The following is a 19,708-nucleotide window of genomic DNA, read 5'->3' on the forward strand; positions in this document are numbered from 1 at the left end:
TTAGTATTACTAAACTCCTACTGCAGCTCAATTCCAGAGAGCGCAGCATAGTGCTAGGACAAGCAGTTCAAGTCTAACATCTAGGGTGCGTCTAGACTGGCAAGATTTTGCGCAAAAGCAGGCGCTTTTGTGCAAAAACTTGCCAGCTGTCTACACTGGCCGCTTGAATTTGCGCAAGAGCACTGACTCTGTAATGTACAAAATCAGTGCTTCTTGTACAAATGCTTTCACGCTCCTGCTCAGGGATAAGCCCTCTTGCACAAGACAGGCACCTTAATTTTTTGTGCAAGAAAGCGCAATGGCTAAAATGGCCATCGGAGCTTTCTTGCACAAAAACACGTCTAGATTGGCATGGATGCTTTGGCGCAAAAGTACTTTTTGTGCAAAAGCATCCTTGCCAATCTAGATCCTCTTTTGCGGAAATACTTTTAATGGAAAAACGTTTCCGTTAAAAGTATTTCCGCAAAATCATGCCAGTCTAGACGCAGCCCACAAGTTACAACACTCTGGTCATCTGAAGAAGTGGGCTGTGCCCATGAAAGCTTATGATACCATCTACATGTTTTGTTAGTCTTTAAAGTGCTACCAGACTATTTGTTGTTATCTAAATTTAAGTTCGGCAACAGGAAAATAAGTGAGACTAGAACAAATAGCAAAATAATTTGAAGACAATAACTTGTGAAGAAGACATGAAAGCTCACCTGTTAGTCTGCATATGAATTTCACTGCATTCAAATCCAATGTATTTGGCCTTCTATCCTCATATTGCTCATATACATCACTGGTATCAATCCAAAATATGAGTTTGATATTACATATGTGGAACCATGCAGTAACACTTTGCTTAGCTTCAAGAACTTCTACTAGAAGCATAGTGGGCCTCAAAGCAAGTCAGAAGTAACTGTCGACAAGAGTGCCGCCAGTGTAAAATGTGGGTAAATTAGATCATCAACAACACTATACTGTTTTGGAGTTTCTCCCCTAGAGCCTGTCTTTGATTGTCTTATGAAAGTTAGTTCTTGTTTATTATTTATTTGGATGCACCATTCTTAGAGAGGGATAGGGAGCGCAAATACTAATAGACTTTGAAATAAATAAATTAATAATAATAAACAACCTTAAAATAACTAAGGCTGGCAAGCCAAACTGAGTAAGACTGGTGCCAGAACAATTTTAGAAGTTCTTAGAGTTCAGCTATATTCTATTGCCAATATAGTCTTACAGGCCCTAATCTCAAATCCATTCATTTCAATGGGGTTTGGGTCTTGTCCACAGAAAGAGCCATTATGGTTCATTATCACTCCTAAACTCAAAAATATTACTTAATCTGCAAGTGCTCCAAATGTGATTTCTTCAAGTTTCAGATTTGTAGTTCCTTAAACTATTTTTAAAACGTTAACTGGAATGTATAGTTTTTGCCAACCACACTGTCGTGGCTTGATTGAGCAGCTGTCAAGTGTTAGAAAATAAGTGCACTGTCATTCCAGATAGAGCAAGAGCAATTGTGGAAAGTGAAACATTTATATGGACACTAAAGTTTCAGAAACGATGGCAATGCATTTATTTTCATCAGCTGATCACTAGTCATCATTTTATCAGGAAGTTAGAAGGGTTTTCACAATAGTCAAGAATCATCAAACATCATGGGCTACAATGAATACAACAAATTACACAATGTGCCTTTCTCTGCTCTATGTTATTTAAGGAAACGTTAGCACGTTGAGTCAAAACGAATATCTGCAGAGTCACAGTTGACTAATGAATTTTGTAGTATGCACAAGATACTCAATTTTAATTGGAGGACTGAAATTGAATAACCTATTTTTGACTGCAGAGCTTAAAAAATCAAACAATTTAAAGGAAATTGTGAACCTACTGAATTTTATTTTTAGTTTATCCTGCATACATTCCTTTGTTGTATCTCTTCCTCATTTTGCAATCCTTCTATACAACGTCCCAACACACTGAACTCAGACAAACAGGGATAATGAATCTTCACACACCAGAACCTGTTTACATACACCATGACGGGGAGAGGCAAACAAAATGCATAATCCTCATTTTCTAGGTATAGCGAATGAATTTCATTTATTTAAATTATTGAAACTGAAGGCTAAACAAGTTGTGCCAGCAGCCTTTTGCATCATAACAAATGACCTTGCAGGAAAATTCTCTTATATTATTGTCATGTAGCCTAGCTTCTTCCTATCCTTTTCCTTTACTGTTCCTCTCTTATCACCCTTAATCTCATTATTCCTCCCTCATTTCCTAAGGCCTGAACTATAGCCTCCTCGACTCCGAGGAGATTTTCCCAGAGATTTCAAAGGGGGTGGACCAGGCTATCCACTCACTCTTTTCCTAATCAATGTTTTTCCCTCTCCCCACTTATTTACTCACCTCTTTCATCATTACATATCCTGCTACTTCTGCCCCCACAAATATGAAAGAGAAATTGCACAGTAAGATAGGATGTTAAATTTTGATTAATAGACTACTCGATTAGCTGATGTAATTTCCATCGTCTACTCAATTAGTCGATAAGGAGGGATGGGGGCATTTGCTATCCCTGCTGCACCTCTCCCTTTGAAATGTAGCAAGAGCCACACAGGGGAGGCACAGGCACAGCAGGGAAGCAGTCCTGGGCTCGCCCTGGGTTCTCTGCTGTGCCTCTCTGCCTTTTGAAATGTAGCAAGAGCCATGGGCGACTCTTGCTACATTTCAAAAGCAGAGGCTCAGCTTCTGGGACCAGGCAGGAGCCAACACAGCTGATTCCTGGCTTGTGCCTTGTCCCCTGCTGTGCCTCTTCCTCCCCTGACCCTCCCCATGAAGACCGTGCTGGGGGAGGGGAACTGGTTTCTAATAGAGGCAGCAAAGGGGGGGAGAGGAAAGACTAGCTGAGTAGTGACTCGATTATTTGATTAGTCGCTTCCATCCCTACAGTAAGAACAAATATAAATAAAATTAATAAATGTGCCCATCTACCATTTTGTTTTTAAGTTTTTTCCCTTTCTCCAATACTTCACACTGCTAAAAATCTAACATCAGGTGAAGTTTAAAAAATCATTAAACTCTGTAGTTATCCAAATAAACAGGACAAAACTTTAAGAGCTTTAAGAGGCAGCCACAGAACCAGCACTCAATACGTAAATTATTGTCAATATCCTGAAAAAAGGTCTAGGGCAGCTGAGTAACTAAATAAGGGGAGCACATAAAATGAAATATTACTGTTAGAAACCATTCATAAAATAAAGTTACCCTGCCCAAACACAACATTTGCAAACACAATGAACCTACACCAAAATAAAGTGTCCAACTCTGTATTTTCAGGTTCGAGCTGATCACAAGGAAAACTTGCACATATCCGGGGGCAGAATTTTGTTCTAAAATCATGTGCTATTGTTATTATGACATAAGACATACGCAGTCTGACAAGAAGAACATTTATCTCAGTATATCCACTCAGTCCCTTTCACCTGGACAAAAAGATAAAACCCTTTAGTACCTTTAAATTAGAAGATACCAAAGGTTCTCTGCATGTATGTATTAAACAATAGCTATGTGGTTAGTCCTGTACAAAACAGCGATGTAAGATGTGTTCCTTCCTAGAAGGGTCTTCTACATAAAATACACAAAATAGACACAGTCCTCAATAATGAGAAATGTTAGGGCTGAGGACATCTGAAAATCTGGCCCAAAATGTCCTGGCTGACCACAGAAATTCTTTAACTGCAATTTTTCTAATGTCAAGTATGTGGCAGTAAATGTCTACAAATCTGAGTTAGAACAGAGCCCTAAATGTGTAAATGAAAGTCCAAAGTGAAAGAAGCCATCTCTGAGAAGAGATTTATTATTTTATCATATTTTCACTAAATCTTAAGAGTTACCAACTCAGATGTACTCTTTTTGTAAGGTATGACAAATCAACATATTATAAATAGTATATGAGGTTAATTTATATTATGACTACAAAGCTTACCATATTTAGTTCAGTAGTTTGGCATGGATTGATGCAAATTACATAACTACAGGAAAATTCTTTTTTAAAACCTTTCATCAGTTTTAAACACAAGCCTAGTGGTATTTTTTCTCAAGTCTATATACAGTCCATGAATCTACTTTAAGCCTTCCCAATTAAGGTTACGATTTACTTACTTATAATAGCATTAAAATATTTTAGCAGACCAGACACACACAGATATTATCCTAATTAAATTTATATGCCCCATTTTTCACTTTGTTGGATTCTACCATATTTCATGCCATGAAGCCATGAGATATCAATATTGCTTAAAACTGAAAATATCTGCTCAAAATACTGTTCATTAAATTAAAAAAAAATAAAAAACAACAACAAATGGTCCTGCAGCAACATAGAGACTAACAAAAATGTAGACAGTATCATGAGCTTTTGTGGGCACAACCTACTTCTTCACATGAATGGAGTAAGGGGTCCATAGCTATGATATGTATCACAATATACTATGGCTTCCAGTCAATTAGCAATTGAAATATGTGCATTTAGGATTTAACTGGAGTTTTTGCAGTACAAATAAAAAGATTTTAATGCATTAATTAACTTAATTTCATTTGCTTTTAAGAATCTTTCACAAAAAGGCTTATGATCATCTTTCAAATGTGAACCAACTACTCCCTCTGCTGAAAGTAATACACCATTACACAGCAGAAAGATGTAAAAAGATCCTATGAGAGTCTTCTGGTAATATACATATATGTCCATGTAAAATAAAGCTATTAAATATATAATAGGTGTTTTCTCTCTTTAAATTACATTTGAAACTATTGAGACAAAAATGAAAGATGGGATAATAAGCTGTATATTCCAAAGTCCTGACCAGTGCAGTATTTATAATGCTGAGGTGTTTCCCTCACATATTACTCATGGGAAGAGAGACGTTAAAATATGTATATTTCAATTTTATACAATATTTATATTATTTATTACTTTAAATCGCATCACATGCTTCAACAGAGTAAGAACACGCTATTTTATATTGCCTCTCTGTGTAGTCAAACAGAAGCAATTTCTGGTACTTAATGGGGAGCCTTTTGAAGGAAAGCCTTCCCTGGAAAGTGCAATATAATCTTTTAAAAACGAGAGAGGGAAAAAGCACATTTATATTCATTGGAGAACGTATCTTTAGGGAAGAAAAAAACAGAGACGGAAACTAACAGCCAGTAAATAAATCAGAGGGCACCTAGCTCTGCATATGCAGAATTAAGCTTGACAAAGTGATTTCAGTGTTCAATTAAATAGAAAATTGCTTCCACAGCTACCAACCCTGACAAACTTCATGGACACCAAAAATATGAAACTAATTTACATTCCTATTCAACATTCTGTGAATGCCAGAAATTTGCCTTGACTTCTCTAACAATACAAAGAGAAATAGAAGTGTCCCAAACCTATAGCACGCTGTGGCTGACTTGCCAGTGACAAACACTACTAGTACCTGACTCAAACAGTAGCAGTATGAAACACCTGTATGAGAAACCATCTGTTTGTACAGCTGAGTTCTCATGATGTCATTGACAATAGCATGACTGCCAAAGTAAATAGCTGGATAGAGTTGTGGTGTCTGTGTTAGATAGGCAATCCATACCACATTTCTGATTAGCAACCAAAGATCTCAGGACTCTATCCAGCACAAACACTCCAACTCAGCCGAACTGACTATCCAGCCAGTGGCACCAGTGTCGATGACACCAAGACTCAGGCCATCAAATAACTAGCTTGTCCTAGAGCTAATTTTGTTACTTTTCTATCATTAGAATACCACTCGTGTACACTCAGGGTATGCTACAAAGGTGAAATATTAATTCTATCTTCCCTTGTAATGATAAGGAAAGCAGAAGCAAATTTCCACCATATATAGTTGTCCTTGTACAGATCTATGTCTTGGTCAATCAAGTTAAAGTTGATATGAGGATGAAAATGCTAAAAAGCTCATTGTATCATTCATGATTCTCTTTCCCTTGTGGAAAATGCAGTTTTGACTACAAACTAAGACTAAGACTAAAAGCCTGGTCTTTTTGTTAAGTAGGTTATCTTTCCATGAAACCAGGAACAGCAAGCTTAAATGACTGCCATATTAAAATGTTTTCTAACAACCCTCCAAAAAGTACAACTAATTATCCACAAAGGAAAAATCTTGGAAAAGACACTACCCAAGAGCAACATGCTGTTCCAATCACACAGAACTGTATGCAATGTCTAAATTACTGTTTCCATTTCTCCATCTACTATATATTTGAGTGGGTTTGTTTGTCTATTTGTTCAAGAACTCCTCATAAACAGTAAGAGCTAGGACCACCTAAATTAAGTATACAGCTTCCTCTTATAACAAAGCAAGGCAGGGGTTTGGTTATACAGGCAGTCCCCGGGTTAAGTACAAGATAGGGACTGTAGGTTTGTTCTTAAGTTGAATTTGTATGTAAGTCGGAACTGGCGTCCAGTTTCAGCCGCTGCTGAAACTGACCAGCGGCTGACTACAGGAAGCCCGAGGCAGAGTTGCTCTGCCCCGGGCTTCCTGGAATCAGCCGCTGATCAGTTTCAACAGCGGCTGAATCTGGACACCTGGGACAGAGCAGCTGGGGCTCTGCTGGGTAGGTCCCCGCAGCACCGCACCTCGGCGCTGCAGGGACCAACCCCGGCAGCACCCCAGCTGCTCTACCCCATGTGTCCCCAAGTCAGCTGCTGCTTAAACTGATCAGCGGCTGATTCCAGGAAGCCCGGGGCAGAGCAACTCTGCTTAGGGCTTCCTGTAGTCAGCCGCTGGTCAGTTTCAGCAGCGGCTGACTTGGGGACGCCTGGGGCAGAGCAGCTGGGGTGCTCCTGGGTTGGTCCAGTAGCGCCGCTCCTCGGCACTACTGGACCAACCCAGCAGCACCCCAGCTGCTCTGCCCCAGGCGTCCTGATTCAGCCGCTGCTGAAACTCACCAGCAGCGGCTGAATCAGGACGCCTGGGGCACAGCAGCTGGGGTGCTGCCAGGTTGGTCCAGTAGCGCCAAGGAGCGGCGCTGCGGGACCAACCCGGCAGCGCCCTAGCTGATCTACCCCAAGCGTCGGTGAGAAAAGTCTGGTCTGCTGAGGGGGGACGCACTAGCTGCGCCCCGCCCCCAGCAGACCAGGGAGACGCGGGCGGCGGGACCGCCCAGACGCGACGCGGTCCCGCCACCCGCATCCTCCGCAGCTTTGCTCTGCGTCTCCCTGGTCTGCTGGGGGGACCTCCCCCAGCAGACCAGGGAGACGCGGAGCAGCTTTTCTCACCGCGGAGGACGCGGGCGGTGGGACCACAGCGCGTCTGGGCGGTCCCGCCGCCCGCGTCCTCCGCGGCTTTGCTCCGCGTCTCCCTGGTCTGCTGGGGGACAAGCCCAGCAGACCAGGGAGACGCGGAGCAGCTTTTCTCGCCCCGGAGGATGCAGGCGGCGGGACTGCGGCGCGGCTGGGCGGTCCCGCCGCCCATGTCCTCCGGGGCGAGAAAAGCCCGGTTCGTAAGTACGGATCCGACATAAGTCGGATCCGTGTAACTCGGGGACTGCCTGTACCAGGAAAATGGGATGAACCTGGAATGGGATTGCTTCTCATAAAACAGAAAAAGAGACAGAATCACCGCGCAGGTGAAAGGGGCTGGCTGGGGGAGGGTCATGTGTCCTTTTGGGGGTGAGAGCGCTGAAACTTACCCCCTTGATTCATACGGGAACATTACTGGCTGTTCCCCTTCATCACGGAGCAAGAGGAAAGTGCACAATTTGCTGCCTGCCTCACTCTGGCTGGGAGCACAAAAGGCAGACAAGCTGTGCATTTTGTTCTCACTCTCCGAGAGGAACAGGAAAAGTAAGAGAAGCAGCCTTGGTACGAATCTTGACAGGCGGGCTTTGGTCACCCTCACCCTCCCTACATATCTTCCCTATACACATAGAATCATAGAATCATAGAATAATAGGACTGGAAGGGACCTCGAGAGGTCATCGAGTCCAGCCCCCCGCCCTCAAGGCAGGATCAAGCTCCGTCTACACCATCCCTGACAGATGTCTATCTAACCTGTTCTTAAATATCTCCAGAGAGGGAGATTCCACCACCTCCCTTGGCAATTTATTCCAATATTTGACCACCCTGACAGTTAGGAATTTTTTCCTAATGTCCAATCTAAACCTCCCCTGCTGCACTTTAAGCCCATTACTCCTTGTCCTGTCCTCAGAAACCAAGAGGAACAAATTTTCGCCTTCCTCCTTGTGACACCCTTTTAGATATTTGAAAACCGCTATCATGTCCCCCCTTAATCTTCTTTTTTCCAAACTAAACAAGCCCAGTTCATGAAGCCTGGCTTCACAGGTCATGCTCTCTAAACCTTTAATCATTCTTGTCGCTCTTCTCTGTACCCTTTCCAATTTCTCCACATCTTTCTTGAAATGTGGCGCCCAGAACTGGACACAGTACTCCAGCTGAGGCCTAACTAGTGCAGAGTAGAGCGGCAGAATGACTTCACGAGTTTTGCTTACAACACACCTGTTGATACAACCTAGAATCATATTTGCTTTTTTTGCAACAGCATCACACTGTTGACTCATAGTCAACTTGTGGTCCACTATGACCCCTAGATCCCTTTCCGCCATGCTCCTTCCTAGACAGTCGCTTCCCATCTTGTATGTATGGAACTGATTGTTCCTTCCTAAGTGGAGCACTTTGCATTTCTCTTTATTAAACCTCATCCTGTTTACCTCTGACCATTTCTCTAACTTGCTAAGGTCATTTTGAATTATGTCCCTATCCTCCAAAGAAGTTGCAACCCCACCCAGTTTGGTATCATATCTCCAGTCTTCTGGCCAGAGCCCCTCCTCACCCCTCATCCATGACTCCTGCATGCCCCAAATTCCCAGTCACCTGCCCTGACTCCCTCCTTAAGGAACAAAACAATGTCAAGTAAATACACTAGTGTAAAAATATTAGTCAGAGAGAATTGATTCCTGTTTTTAATCTAGGTGGTTAAGACTACTGCATTGGCAATTTACGTAGTTTTCTGCTCCACTATGAACTATAAAGTTAGTAGCTTTACATTTCACAAATATAGTTTTTTTTAATTTCATTTGAAAGGACAAAATTTCCAACAGTCCAAGGTCCAGTGTTGTACATAGTATATATAAATAGCATTTTTATTGTCATGGATACAGTCTCCATTTTGTAAGTGAGAAATACAAGGGACAAAATATACTTTGCTGAATTGATACTTTATCATTAACTTAAGTATAGAAATAACCCCATATATAACTGCCATATATTAAAGATTAACATGGTAACGTTGGTTATTATGAAAGATTTGAAGCTCTGCCTTACCTTAATAACAAACTTGCTGGACGCCATGATTATCAGTTCAAATAAAACCCCTAAAATATATTAAAAAAAAGTTACAAAAAAGATCTGTGCTAAAAAAAGAATAGCAAATCTTTATACAAAGTGGCACACAATTTTAAGTCTACTACTTTTTTCCCCATGTTTATCTTGCTTTACATATTGTAGACCAGGTATGTCAAACAGGCTTCTGGCGGGCCGCATGCGAAATTTTTTGAAGCCTGCCACTACATTTTTATAAAAGAATAAAGTGCAGCCCGCTGGCTGCTCAGAGCACATGGCCGAATACAGATCACAGCTGGCCGACTGGCCGCTCTGTGCACGGCACCGCAGTGACTGCTCACGGCTGGCTGCGCCACTCCATGCACAGCACTCAGCACGTCCTCATGGCCGGCCAGGCCGCTCTATGCTGGGCACTCCAGCACGTTCTCACGGTCAGCCAGGCCGCTGTGCGCTCCAGTGATTGCTCACATCCGGCTGGGCCGCTCTGTGCTCAGTGGTCCAGCATGTGCTCACGGCCGGCCGGGCCGCTCTGAGCTGGGCACTCCAGCACGTGCTCACAGCTGGCCAGACGCTCTGCAGACATCAAGCGCCTGCTCACAGTTGGCCACTGTGCTCACACTGCCCCAGTGCCTGAAGAAGAAATGTGTGGCGACGGTGGCGGCTCCAGGACCCAGGCATTAGGTTAGGGAGAGCTGGGAGTGCCTGACTCTGGGGGAGGCATTAGGTTAGGGGGGTCTGGCTCTGGGGGAGGCATTGGGTTAGAGGGGAGGCTGTGGGGGATCAGGTTAGAATGGAGGTATGGGAGTGCCTGGCTCTGGGGGAGAACAGGGGGATATTTTGTTAACATTTTGTTTTTTATTTATTTAGTCCCCCAAAAAAATCACAAAATGTATATTAATTTTATATCAATAAACGTGTCAATTTTTTGCAGTTTCATGAATATTATATGTTTATGCAAAACCTCAAACTTACAAAATATCTAAAATTTTCACAGAAGCCTGTTCTATTTGATTAACCATGGTCTATACTTGGCTTTATTTCAACAAAACAAGTTATGTATCATATAAAAAAATTAAAAAGCACCTTAAATCTGTATTTAAATTAAAAATTAGTTTATATGGGCAAATAACAATTTAACGCATCAAATTATTGTATTATATTAAAACAAGACCTGAAAAATTATAAAATATACATAAAACATAATTTATAATAATAAATAATTATGACTTTCCTATCAAAGTACATTCTTTGGTGGCCCTGAAAGCTATCAGTTTTTGTTTGTGTGGCCCTCAGTAGGCTTTGAGTTTGACATGCCTGTTGTAGACTCTGCTCCCACTGAAATCAAAGGGAAACCTCTTACTCAGTTTTAAGAAGATCCATCACTACCGTATTTTCCGGCGTATAACACGACCTTTTACACTAAAAAACATCCCCCAAAAATGGGGGGGTCGTGTTATACGCCGCGCATACATACCTGATCCCTGACACGGTGCTTGGGGCTGGCCCCAGGCACGTGGCGCCCGGTGAGTGCCGGCGGGAGGGGGGGGGGGTGTGAGCGGGAGCACCGGCCCCAGGCGCGTGGCGCTTGGCGCAGGGAGCGCCGGCCCCGGGCGCGCGGCGCTTGCCTGGGGAGCGCCGCGCGCCCGGGGCCGGCGCTCCCCCCTTGGCGGGGGAAGCGCCAGCAAGCGCCGGCCCCGGGCGCAGGGTGCTTGGCGGGGGAAGCGCCGGCCCCGGGCGCGCGGCGCTTGGTGGGGGGAGCGCCCGGGCGCGCGGCGTTTGGCGCAGGGAGCGCCGACCCCGGCACGCAGCCCTTGGAGGGGGCACCGGCCCTATGCACGTGACTATGCCCCCCCCCCCCGCCTCCGTGCCTGGCGGGAGAACGGCCACGCCCCCTGGCGCCCGGCAGGGGGATAGCCACGTTCTATAAGTGGGTGGGAGGATTGCATGGCCTAAAGGACAAGGTGTGTGACTTTGGATCAAAAGATTGAGGGTTTGAGTCTATTTGCAGTTGTATTTACCTATCTTTGTCTGTGCTTCTGGATCCTGCTGGCCTTGGTCTGGAAAGGTTCTCTATAACAATATGGCTTTTCTGTAACCCTGTTGGAAGCCCTGTAACTATTCAGTAGATCTAAAGCAGTGGTCTCCAACCTTCTGTAAGTGGGTGGGTAGAAAAGACCCCATCATGGCTCCAACAAGAAGAAGGAAATTTGAAGCCAGTTTTAAGCTGAAAGTTGTAAAGTTTGCCAAGGAACATAATAACTGTGCTGCTGCAAGGCAATATGGAGTAACAGAAAAGATGGTTCGAGACTGGAAAGCAAATGAAGATGCATTAAAGAGTATGCCAAGTAGTAAGTGTGCATTAAGAAGAAGCACCCCACATTGGTCAGAACTTGAAAAGCACGTAGCAGACATGGTGCATGAGCATCGTCAAAATGGTTATGTAGTGACACGAAACAAAATACGTATGTTTGCACTTCAGTGGGGCAAATCTAACCCAGATCACAGCAAAGGATTTAAGGCCACTGTATCCTGGTGTACTAGGTTCATGGAAAGGCATAATCTGGTACTGAGGCAAAAGACCAAAATTGCACAAAAATTACCTGCAGATCTCGATGGAAAAGTAAGTCTTTTCCATCGATATGTAATACAACAGCGCAAGAAACATGGCTATGCGTTAAGTCAGATCGGAAATATGGATGAAACTCCTATGAATTTTGATATGGTTGGAAATAAAACTGTTAATCCAAAAGGTGCAAAAACAGTGTTAATTAAAACAACAGGACATGAGAAGTCCAGTTTTACAGTGGTACTAGCATGTACAGCTGATGGCGCCAAACTAAGACCAATGATTATTTTTAAAAGAAAAACAATGCCGAAAATCAAGTTCCCTGTTGGAGTTTTTGTGCATGTGAATGAAAAAGGCTGGATGGATGAAGAAGGGGTAAAGCTATGGCTTGATAATGTATGGAGTAGGCGACCAGGTGGACTTCGTCAAGAACGTAGCCTACTGGTGTGGGATATGTTCAGGGCTCATTTAACTACCAGCACAAAGAAAAGGCTGGCAAGAATAAACACAGATGCGGCAGTTATTCCTGCAGGATTGACATCATTGGTACAGCCACTGGATGTGTGCCTAAACAAGTCATTTAAAGATCGCATTCGAGAACAGTGGAATGAGTGGATGGTTAGTGGCGAAAAGTCATTCACAAAAGGAGGAAACATGCGTGCGCCACAATTGGATGTTTTGTGTAATTTTGTCATAAAAGCCTGGAATGATATTGGTGCAGAAACAGTAATCAAGTCTTTCAAGAAGTGTGGCATATCAAATTCTTTGGATGGTATGGAGGACGACTTCTTGTGGCAAGATGAAGGGGAAGCCAAAGCTGAAGCCACACCATCCGATTCGGAATTAGATCCATATGATGACTGTCTTACAAATGTACCACAAGATGTCATTGATGAACTTATGATGTCAGAGGATGAACATGATGAGGATTTTGAAGGATTTTAAGTACCTGCAAGTCAAAACCATTTTAATTAAAATGATTTAAATCAAATCTGATGTTATTAAATGGTGTTGCCTCAGAAGGGGGGGTAGTCTTATACGGTGAGTATAGGCCAAAACCTATGTTTTAACTGGAAAATTAGAGGGTCGTCTTATACACCCAGTCGTCTTATACACCGGAAAATACGGTACCTATCTTTGGTACTTTTATGGCCTTCACTACTGTACTATCTCACAACGTTTAACATATTTATCATCACAGCATCTCTGTGAGGTATGGCAATCCTATCCATCCTGACTTTACAAATGGGAAAGTGAAGCACAGACAGACCAATCTATAGTCACACAGAAAATCCTGGTGAAACAACAGGCCAAAGAAGGCAGATGTCACAAATCTTGGGCAAGTGCCACAAACACTGGACCAGATCCAGACACACTGAGCCTCCCTGCTCTTTATTCATTAGCCTGACCTATCAGCTTCTTTTCTCTATCTACACTTATTATTTTTTAGTACTCACACTCTAAAAATTACACCATCTATATTATAAAAATCAAAATGCCTACCTTTCTCTACAGAAGACCCTGGTGAAGAAGTTTAGGAGGCCTTTGATGATTCACAATTTTCACTTCCTTAGTGCTCTGGTAAAAATCCCAGAAACACAGTCCTACCCAAGGACATACTATGCAAGAGAAATGCCTTTGCACAATGCTAAGAGAAGGGTAGGATAAAAAATGTACATACCAGATGCACTAATGATTCATACGTCCCTTCATGCTTCAATCACCATTCCAGAGGACATGTGTCCATGCTGATGATGGATTCAGCTCAATAGTGATCCAAAGCAGTACGCATTAATGAATGTTCATTTTCATCATCTAAGTCAGATACCACCAGCAGAAGGTTGAGTTTCTGCACTGGAGTCTTGCTCTTTTAAGATTTCTGAAAGCATGTTCCATACCTCTTCCCTTTGAGATTTTAGAAGGCATTTCAGATTATTAAACTTTGGGTTGAGTGCTGTAGCTATTTTCATAAATCTCACATAGATGCCTTCTTTATGTTTTGTCAAATTTGCAGTAAAAGTGTTCTTAAAATGAACAACATATGCCTGGTCATTATCAGAGAATGCTGTCACATGAAATATAAAACAGACTGTAGGTAAAATAGAGCAGGAGACATACAATTCTCCCTCAAAGGCTGTGTCCAGACTCAAGGGTTTTTTCGAAAAAAGTAGCCTTTTTTCGAAAAAACTTCACTTGCATCTAGACTACAGCTGCGTTCTTTCGAAATTAAATCAAAAGAACGCGGCTTTTCTTTCGACGGCAGTAAACCTAATTTCACGAGGAAGAACGCCTTTTTTCGAAAGTGCTCTTTCAAAAAAAGGCGTTCTTGAATGCAAACACGGCGTTTTCGAAAGAGAGCATCCAGACTGCCTGGATGCTTTCTTTCGAAAAAGCAGCTTGCTTTTTCGAAAGTACTGGTTGCAGTTTAGACGCTCTTTTTCGAAAGAGGCTTGCAGTCTAGACGTAGCCAAAGAGTTCAGTCACAAATTTATTTCACGCATTTTTAAACAAACATCATCAGCATAGAAGTATGACCTCTGCCATGATGGCTGAAACATGTAAGAGGATAAGAATGTTTACCATATCTGGTATGTAAATACCTTGCTGACTACAAAAATGCCATGCAAACACCTGTTCTCACTTCAGGTGACATAGTAAATAAGAAGCAGGCAGCATTATCTTTAGTAAATGTAAACAAACTTATTTCTCTGAACAATTAGCTGAACAAGAAGTAGGACTAAGAGGGATCTGTAGGCGTTAAACTTTTAACATTGCATTAAAAATAACCATTTTTTGTACATAATTCTACATTTGTAAGTTCAAATTTCATGACAAAGACACTACAGTGCAGTACTTGTATTAAGCGAATTGAAAATATTCTTTCTTTTGTTTTCTTAAAATGCAAATATTTGTAATAAAGTACTATACACTTTGTAATCTGTAGTGTAATTTAAGTCAATACAATTAAAATGTAGGAGGCATCCAAATATATATAAATAAATGATATTCTATTATTAAAAGTATGACTAATTACAATTAATTTTAATCACTGGTTTAATTGTGATTAATTTTTTAATTGTATGATGAATTGTGATTAATGTTTTTAATTGTTTGACAACCCTAGTTATGACACATCCCATTGCAATTATGTCCTGAGTGCCTTCAGAACTACACCATGGTATGGGAATCTGGGAAATAAATCCTAACTTTCTGAGGTTAGTTAGGACCAGAGCTTTAAAATGAGGCAGAGTTCTTTTCAGGGAAGAACTAATACCTGTTTGCTGACCAAAGCCAGGACTGGAAGCTCTAGTTGGTGAAAAAAGATGCCTTGTTTACACTGTTTTGTTTAGGTTTTAGAATGTTAAAATGGATTTACAGAATGTGTCCAAAAACACAGCTGTGTCCAAACATTTGACTGCTTTACAGGTAAAATTGTTAACAAATCTGAAACCCTCAACTAAGTTTTGCTACTTAATTTGCGAGTCCTGCTGAGGTTCTGTCCAGCGTCATGGACTCTGGCCCTGCTCACAGATCCCTATGACCTCTAGCTAGGTATATGCTACCTGAGTGATATTTATCAGTCTATTGTTGTATGCAATGTTGTTGTAGCTGTGTTGGTCACAGGATAGTAGAGAGACAAGGTATATTTAACTGCAAAACTGTGATACGCTTGCAGTCCTGAAGAAGAACTCTGTTTAAAGCTTGTCTTTCTCACCAACAGAAATTTCTCATCAACAGCAGGGACTCTCATACATTTCAAAGGGGAAGCACGCCCGTGTGGAGCCAGGAGTCAGCGGGGGACTCCCTTCTGGCCCCAGGCTCCATGTGGTATGCCAGCTTTGAAATGTACATGAGTCGCCAATGGGGGCTTGTGTATATTTCAAAGCGGAAGCGCCCGTATGGAGGCTGGGGTCAGCGGGGGACTCCCTGCTAGCCTCTGGTTCCACCCAGTGTACCAGCTTTAAAATGTACAAGAGCCACTGCTGGGGCTCTTGTACATTTCAAAGGCAGAACGCAGAAGTTCTTATCGACTAATCGAATAGTCGATGGAAATCCTATCAACTATTTGATGAGTTAATTAATTGAAATTTAACACAGAGGTTATCCAACTTGCTAGAAATCATGACTGAAGATTGCTTAACCAAAATTCCCATTCAGCATAGGGGAACATGGGATTATGGGTACACCTCCTCTACTCTGGAGAGCATCACTAAGAGTCTTCATAACAGCTATAGTTTATTAAGCAACCCTATGGATTATTCTGTGTGACCATCCACCTGGATACACAAAGTATGCAGCTAGGACTATGTGCATGCCAAGAGGTGTGTTCAATGCTGCTCAGATATGGTGCCTTTAAGTTCCTCTACTCTCACAAGCACTGAGGCTTAAAACTTCACACAATACTGCAGCTTGGTGAACTGGGGGAGCAGCTTTGTGTCTGGCAAGTTGATGATTCAATTACTTGCTACTGTACAGCTGCCTGGGAAAGGGTGGTAAATACTACAAAATATGACAGAATCTTTCCATCAAACACTCATTGCATTACAGTCATCCCAAGAAGCAAAGAGAAGCATTCTTTTATCTGACTCCCCCAAGATGCATCTTGGTGGTGATGCTTGCACAAAACATCATGCACATAAAGCATGCAACCACCGTTCCCCGTAAACTGTGCGTTTGTGCAGCCACTCAGGAGAGATTCAAATGCCGCTCAGTTCATTAGCAAAGTGCCCATACCTGGGTTTTATTTCTACAGGTGGTGCACATCTGCACATGGTTTGATACACACACAAATATTCTGCACATGGCTGGAAAAGATTAGAGGGAACATCAGCTGCAGCTATCAACCGCCGCTACAAAAAGGTTGGTTGGTTTGCCTTCTGTCTGCTATCCAGAAATATTCTGTAGTCAGACATTAATCTCACAGTATTTCACACAGAACATTACCACAGAGACAAATTCCCTCATAGCAAGCCAAATACAACAGAGGACTGAAAAAAAATGCAAAAAAATCCATCATAAGATATCCAGGAAAATAATTTACAGTCATGTGAGCTGAGGTTCAAAGATGCGCTAATTTGTACAAAATCCCACTCACTTCCTGCTCAGACAGGCAGAAGAGGCTTTGAAGACAGAATAAACATAAAGGAATCCTAAAAACTTAGAAAAAAATAATTAGCTAAATCAGTTAAAAATATAACCTGCTGTATGAGCAATCAGAAACAGCCACTCAGCTGTCAGTGGCAGAAAAGGAATCAGCTACTGAGACATGAGAGGATGCTGAGCTTACCCAGCAGGAGTGAATTGTTCCAGCCACTGTAGGCGGAAAAGAGCCAAGAATACTTGAGACACACAGCTTTGGGAGTTCCCAGGCTAAATAAGGCACAAGAGGGTAGTACACTTTGGAATAAATAAAGTGTTTCCAGAAAAGTGTACCTGACATGCCATTGTCTGTCTGATCCATCTATGTACATTAATAAAAGTTTGTATATATTATTCAGGTGATAAAAAACCCACCTCTCTTCCCCATAAAAAAGCCCACTTTTATTTAGAGAAACTTTTTATAAAAAAGAAAAAAGATCATACGCAGTATCATTTGGGGCCTCAAAGAAATACTGTAATATAAATGATAGTTTATTTATTCATTAGTTATCCACAAACACTTCCATTTTTAAATCTGGATAAGAGGATTACTAGCCTAAACTACAGTATAACTTTGTTTTATATACAGGCAGTCCCCGAGTTACGCGGATCCGACTTATGTCAGATCCGCAGTTACGAACGGGGCTTTTCTCGCCCCGGAGGACGGGAGCGGTGGGACGCCCAGATGCGCCGCGGTCCGCCGCCCCCGTCCTCTGGGGCGAGAAAAGCTGCTCTCCGTCTCCCTGGTCTGCAGGGAGACGGGGAGCAAAGCCTTGGAGCACGCCCGCAGCGGGACAGCCCGGGCGCGCTTGAGCTGTCCCCCTGCGGGCATGCTCCGCGGCTTTGCTCCCCGTCTCCCGACCAGCAGACCAGGACAGCCTGGGCTGTCTAGACAGCCCGGGCTGTCCCACTGCGGGCGTGCTCCAAGGCTTTGCTCCCCGTCTCCCTGCAGACCAGGGAGACGGGGAGCAAAGCCGCGGAGCACGCCCGCAGGGGGACAGCTCAAGCGCACCGGGGCTGTCCCGCTGCGGGCGTGCTCCGAGGCTTTGCTCCCCGTCTCCCTGGTCTGACCAGCAGACCAGGGAGATGGGGAGCAAAGCCTCGGAGCACGCCAGCAGTGGGACAGCCGCGGCGCGCCTGGACTGTCCCGCTGCCCGCGTGCTCTGCGGCTTTGCTCCGCGTCTCCCAGGTCAGCAGACCAGGGAGACGGAGCAAAGCCGTGGAGGACTTGGGCGGTTCCGCCACCCCCATCTCCCTGGTCTGCTGCGGGAGGGGTGCAGCTAGTGCTCCCCCCCCCCCAGCAGACCAGGCTTTTCTTGCCTACCCCTGGGGTAGAGCAGCTGGGGGCTGCCGGGTTGGTCCCGCAGCGCCGCTCCGGACCAACCCGGCAGCACCCCAGCTGCTCTGCCCCAGGCGTCCTGATTCAGCCGCTGCTGGTCAGTTTCAGCAGCGGCTGAATCAGGACGCCTGGGGCAAAGCAGCTGGGGTGCTGCTGGGTTGCTCCAGTAGCGCCGAGGAGCCGCGCTACTGGAGCAACCCAGCAGCACCCCAGCTGCTCTGCCCCAGGCGTCCCCAAGCAGCGGCTGAATCTGGACGCCAGTTCCGACTTACATACAGATTCAACTTAAGAACAAACCTACAGTCCCTATCTTGTACGTAACCCGGGGACTGCCTGTATTCCAGTTGTCAAAATTACTCTCCTTTGAAAACAGAAAGAAAAAAGCAGCAATAGATGGAAAATAATGTTCTTACCAAGTATGATTGTCAAGCCTGGGGATGGCCACTAGTTTAAGGGAAAATGACTGCTTTGTAATATATTTAAGGACCACAGTCAAAATAAGAAGGGGCTTTTGGCACAGGATCAAGAGCTTTCCTTGGAAACTGAAAGTCCCTTTCCTACCTTTTAACACTACTTTTATGGCCAGCTATGTGGAATACTGAAATATGGAACACTCTAGATTCAACTAGGTGCCAGAACATACAATTCTTTAGGAAGAAAGTGTTATGGTGTAGCAATTCAGTGAGGGTACATCTACACAGAAGCATTATTTCAAAATAACTTAGTCTGCATCTCCACAGCCCCGTTATTTCAAAATAATGTTGAAATAGTGTCAAGCTAGAGGGCTTCTTACTCCAACTCCTGTAACCCTCATTGTACGAGAAGAAAGGGAAGTCGGAGGAAGAGTGCTCTATTTTGAAATAAGCTACACAATTGTCATAGCTCAATTTGCATAGTTTATTTCAAGGTAAGCCCTGCTGCATAGACGCACCCTGAGAGAGGTACACAAGAGCAAAGTCCACCAAGATTAACTGAAGTGTCAATCTCAACATACCCACCTGTTACACATAAGGTGTCAAATGCTGCTCCAAGTGATGAATCAAGGATTCATGAAGAACATATGGAAGACAGAAACATATTTAATAAGAGCGAGTTAGCTCCACCGAACTTAAATTAAGATTTGTAGTCTACCTCTTTCGAGCACCAGAATATGGTATGGAAGAGGATCATGGGGACAGATTCTCAAAGATATTTAGGTGCCTAAACAGATGAAAGTAAGCCCCAGTGCCCAGCTCTGGTAAGAGCAGGCTGTGCTCCAGCAGGAGCCAGCTGGAGCGTGCTGCTCTGCAGGAGG

The 19,708-nt window shown here is 43.4% G+C and overlaps 1 protein-coding gene and 1 long non-coding RNA gene across 8 annotated transcripts in view; one reads left to right on the top strand and one right to left on the bottom strand.

The window, feature by feature from the left end:
* LOC142828078 (uncharacterized) overlaps positions 1 to 4,726 on the top strand; it is a 36,885-nt gene extending 32,159 nt beyond the window's left edge. The window contains exon 4 of the long non-coding RNA XR_012903033.1: positions 4,599 to 4,726. This is a non-coding gene — a long non-coding RNA (uncharacterized LOC142828078). The remainder of the gene's footprint in view (positions 1 to 4,598) is intronic.
* Positions 1 to 19,708, bottom strand: part of SLX4IP (SLX4 interacting protein) — a 125,920-nt gene that overhangs the window by 101,984 nt on the left and 4,228 nt on the right. For 5 of the 7 annotated variants that reach the window (XM_075925665.1, XM_075925663.1, XM_075925664.1 and 2 more), the window contains exons 2-3: positions 19,413 to 19,436; positions 9,353 to 9,402 (exon numbers count right to left, since the gene is read on the bottom strand). In XM_075925665.1, coding sequence (XP_075781780.1) covers positions 9,353 to 9,402; positions 19,413 to 19,436 — 74 coding nt within the window. The remainder of the gene's footprint in view (positions 1 to 9,352; positions 9,403 to 19,412; positions 19,437 to 19,708) is intronic. The other 2 variants (XM_075925666.1, XM_075925662.1) reach the window with 1 other exon arrangement.

The sequence above is a fragment of the Pelodiscus sinensis genome, chromosome 3 (assembly GCF_049634645.1).
Source record: "Pelodiscus sinensis isolate JC-2024 chromosome 3, ASM4963464v1, whole genome shotgun sequence".
Lineage (NCBI taxonomy): Eukaryota > Metazoa > Chordata > Testudines > Trionychidae > Pelodiscus > Pelodiscus sinensis.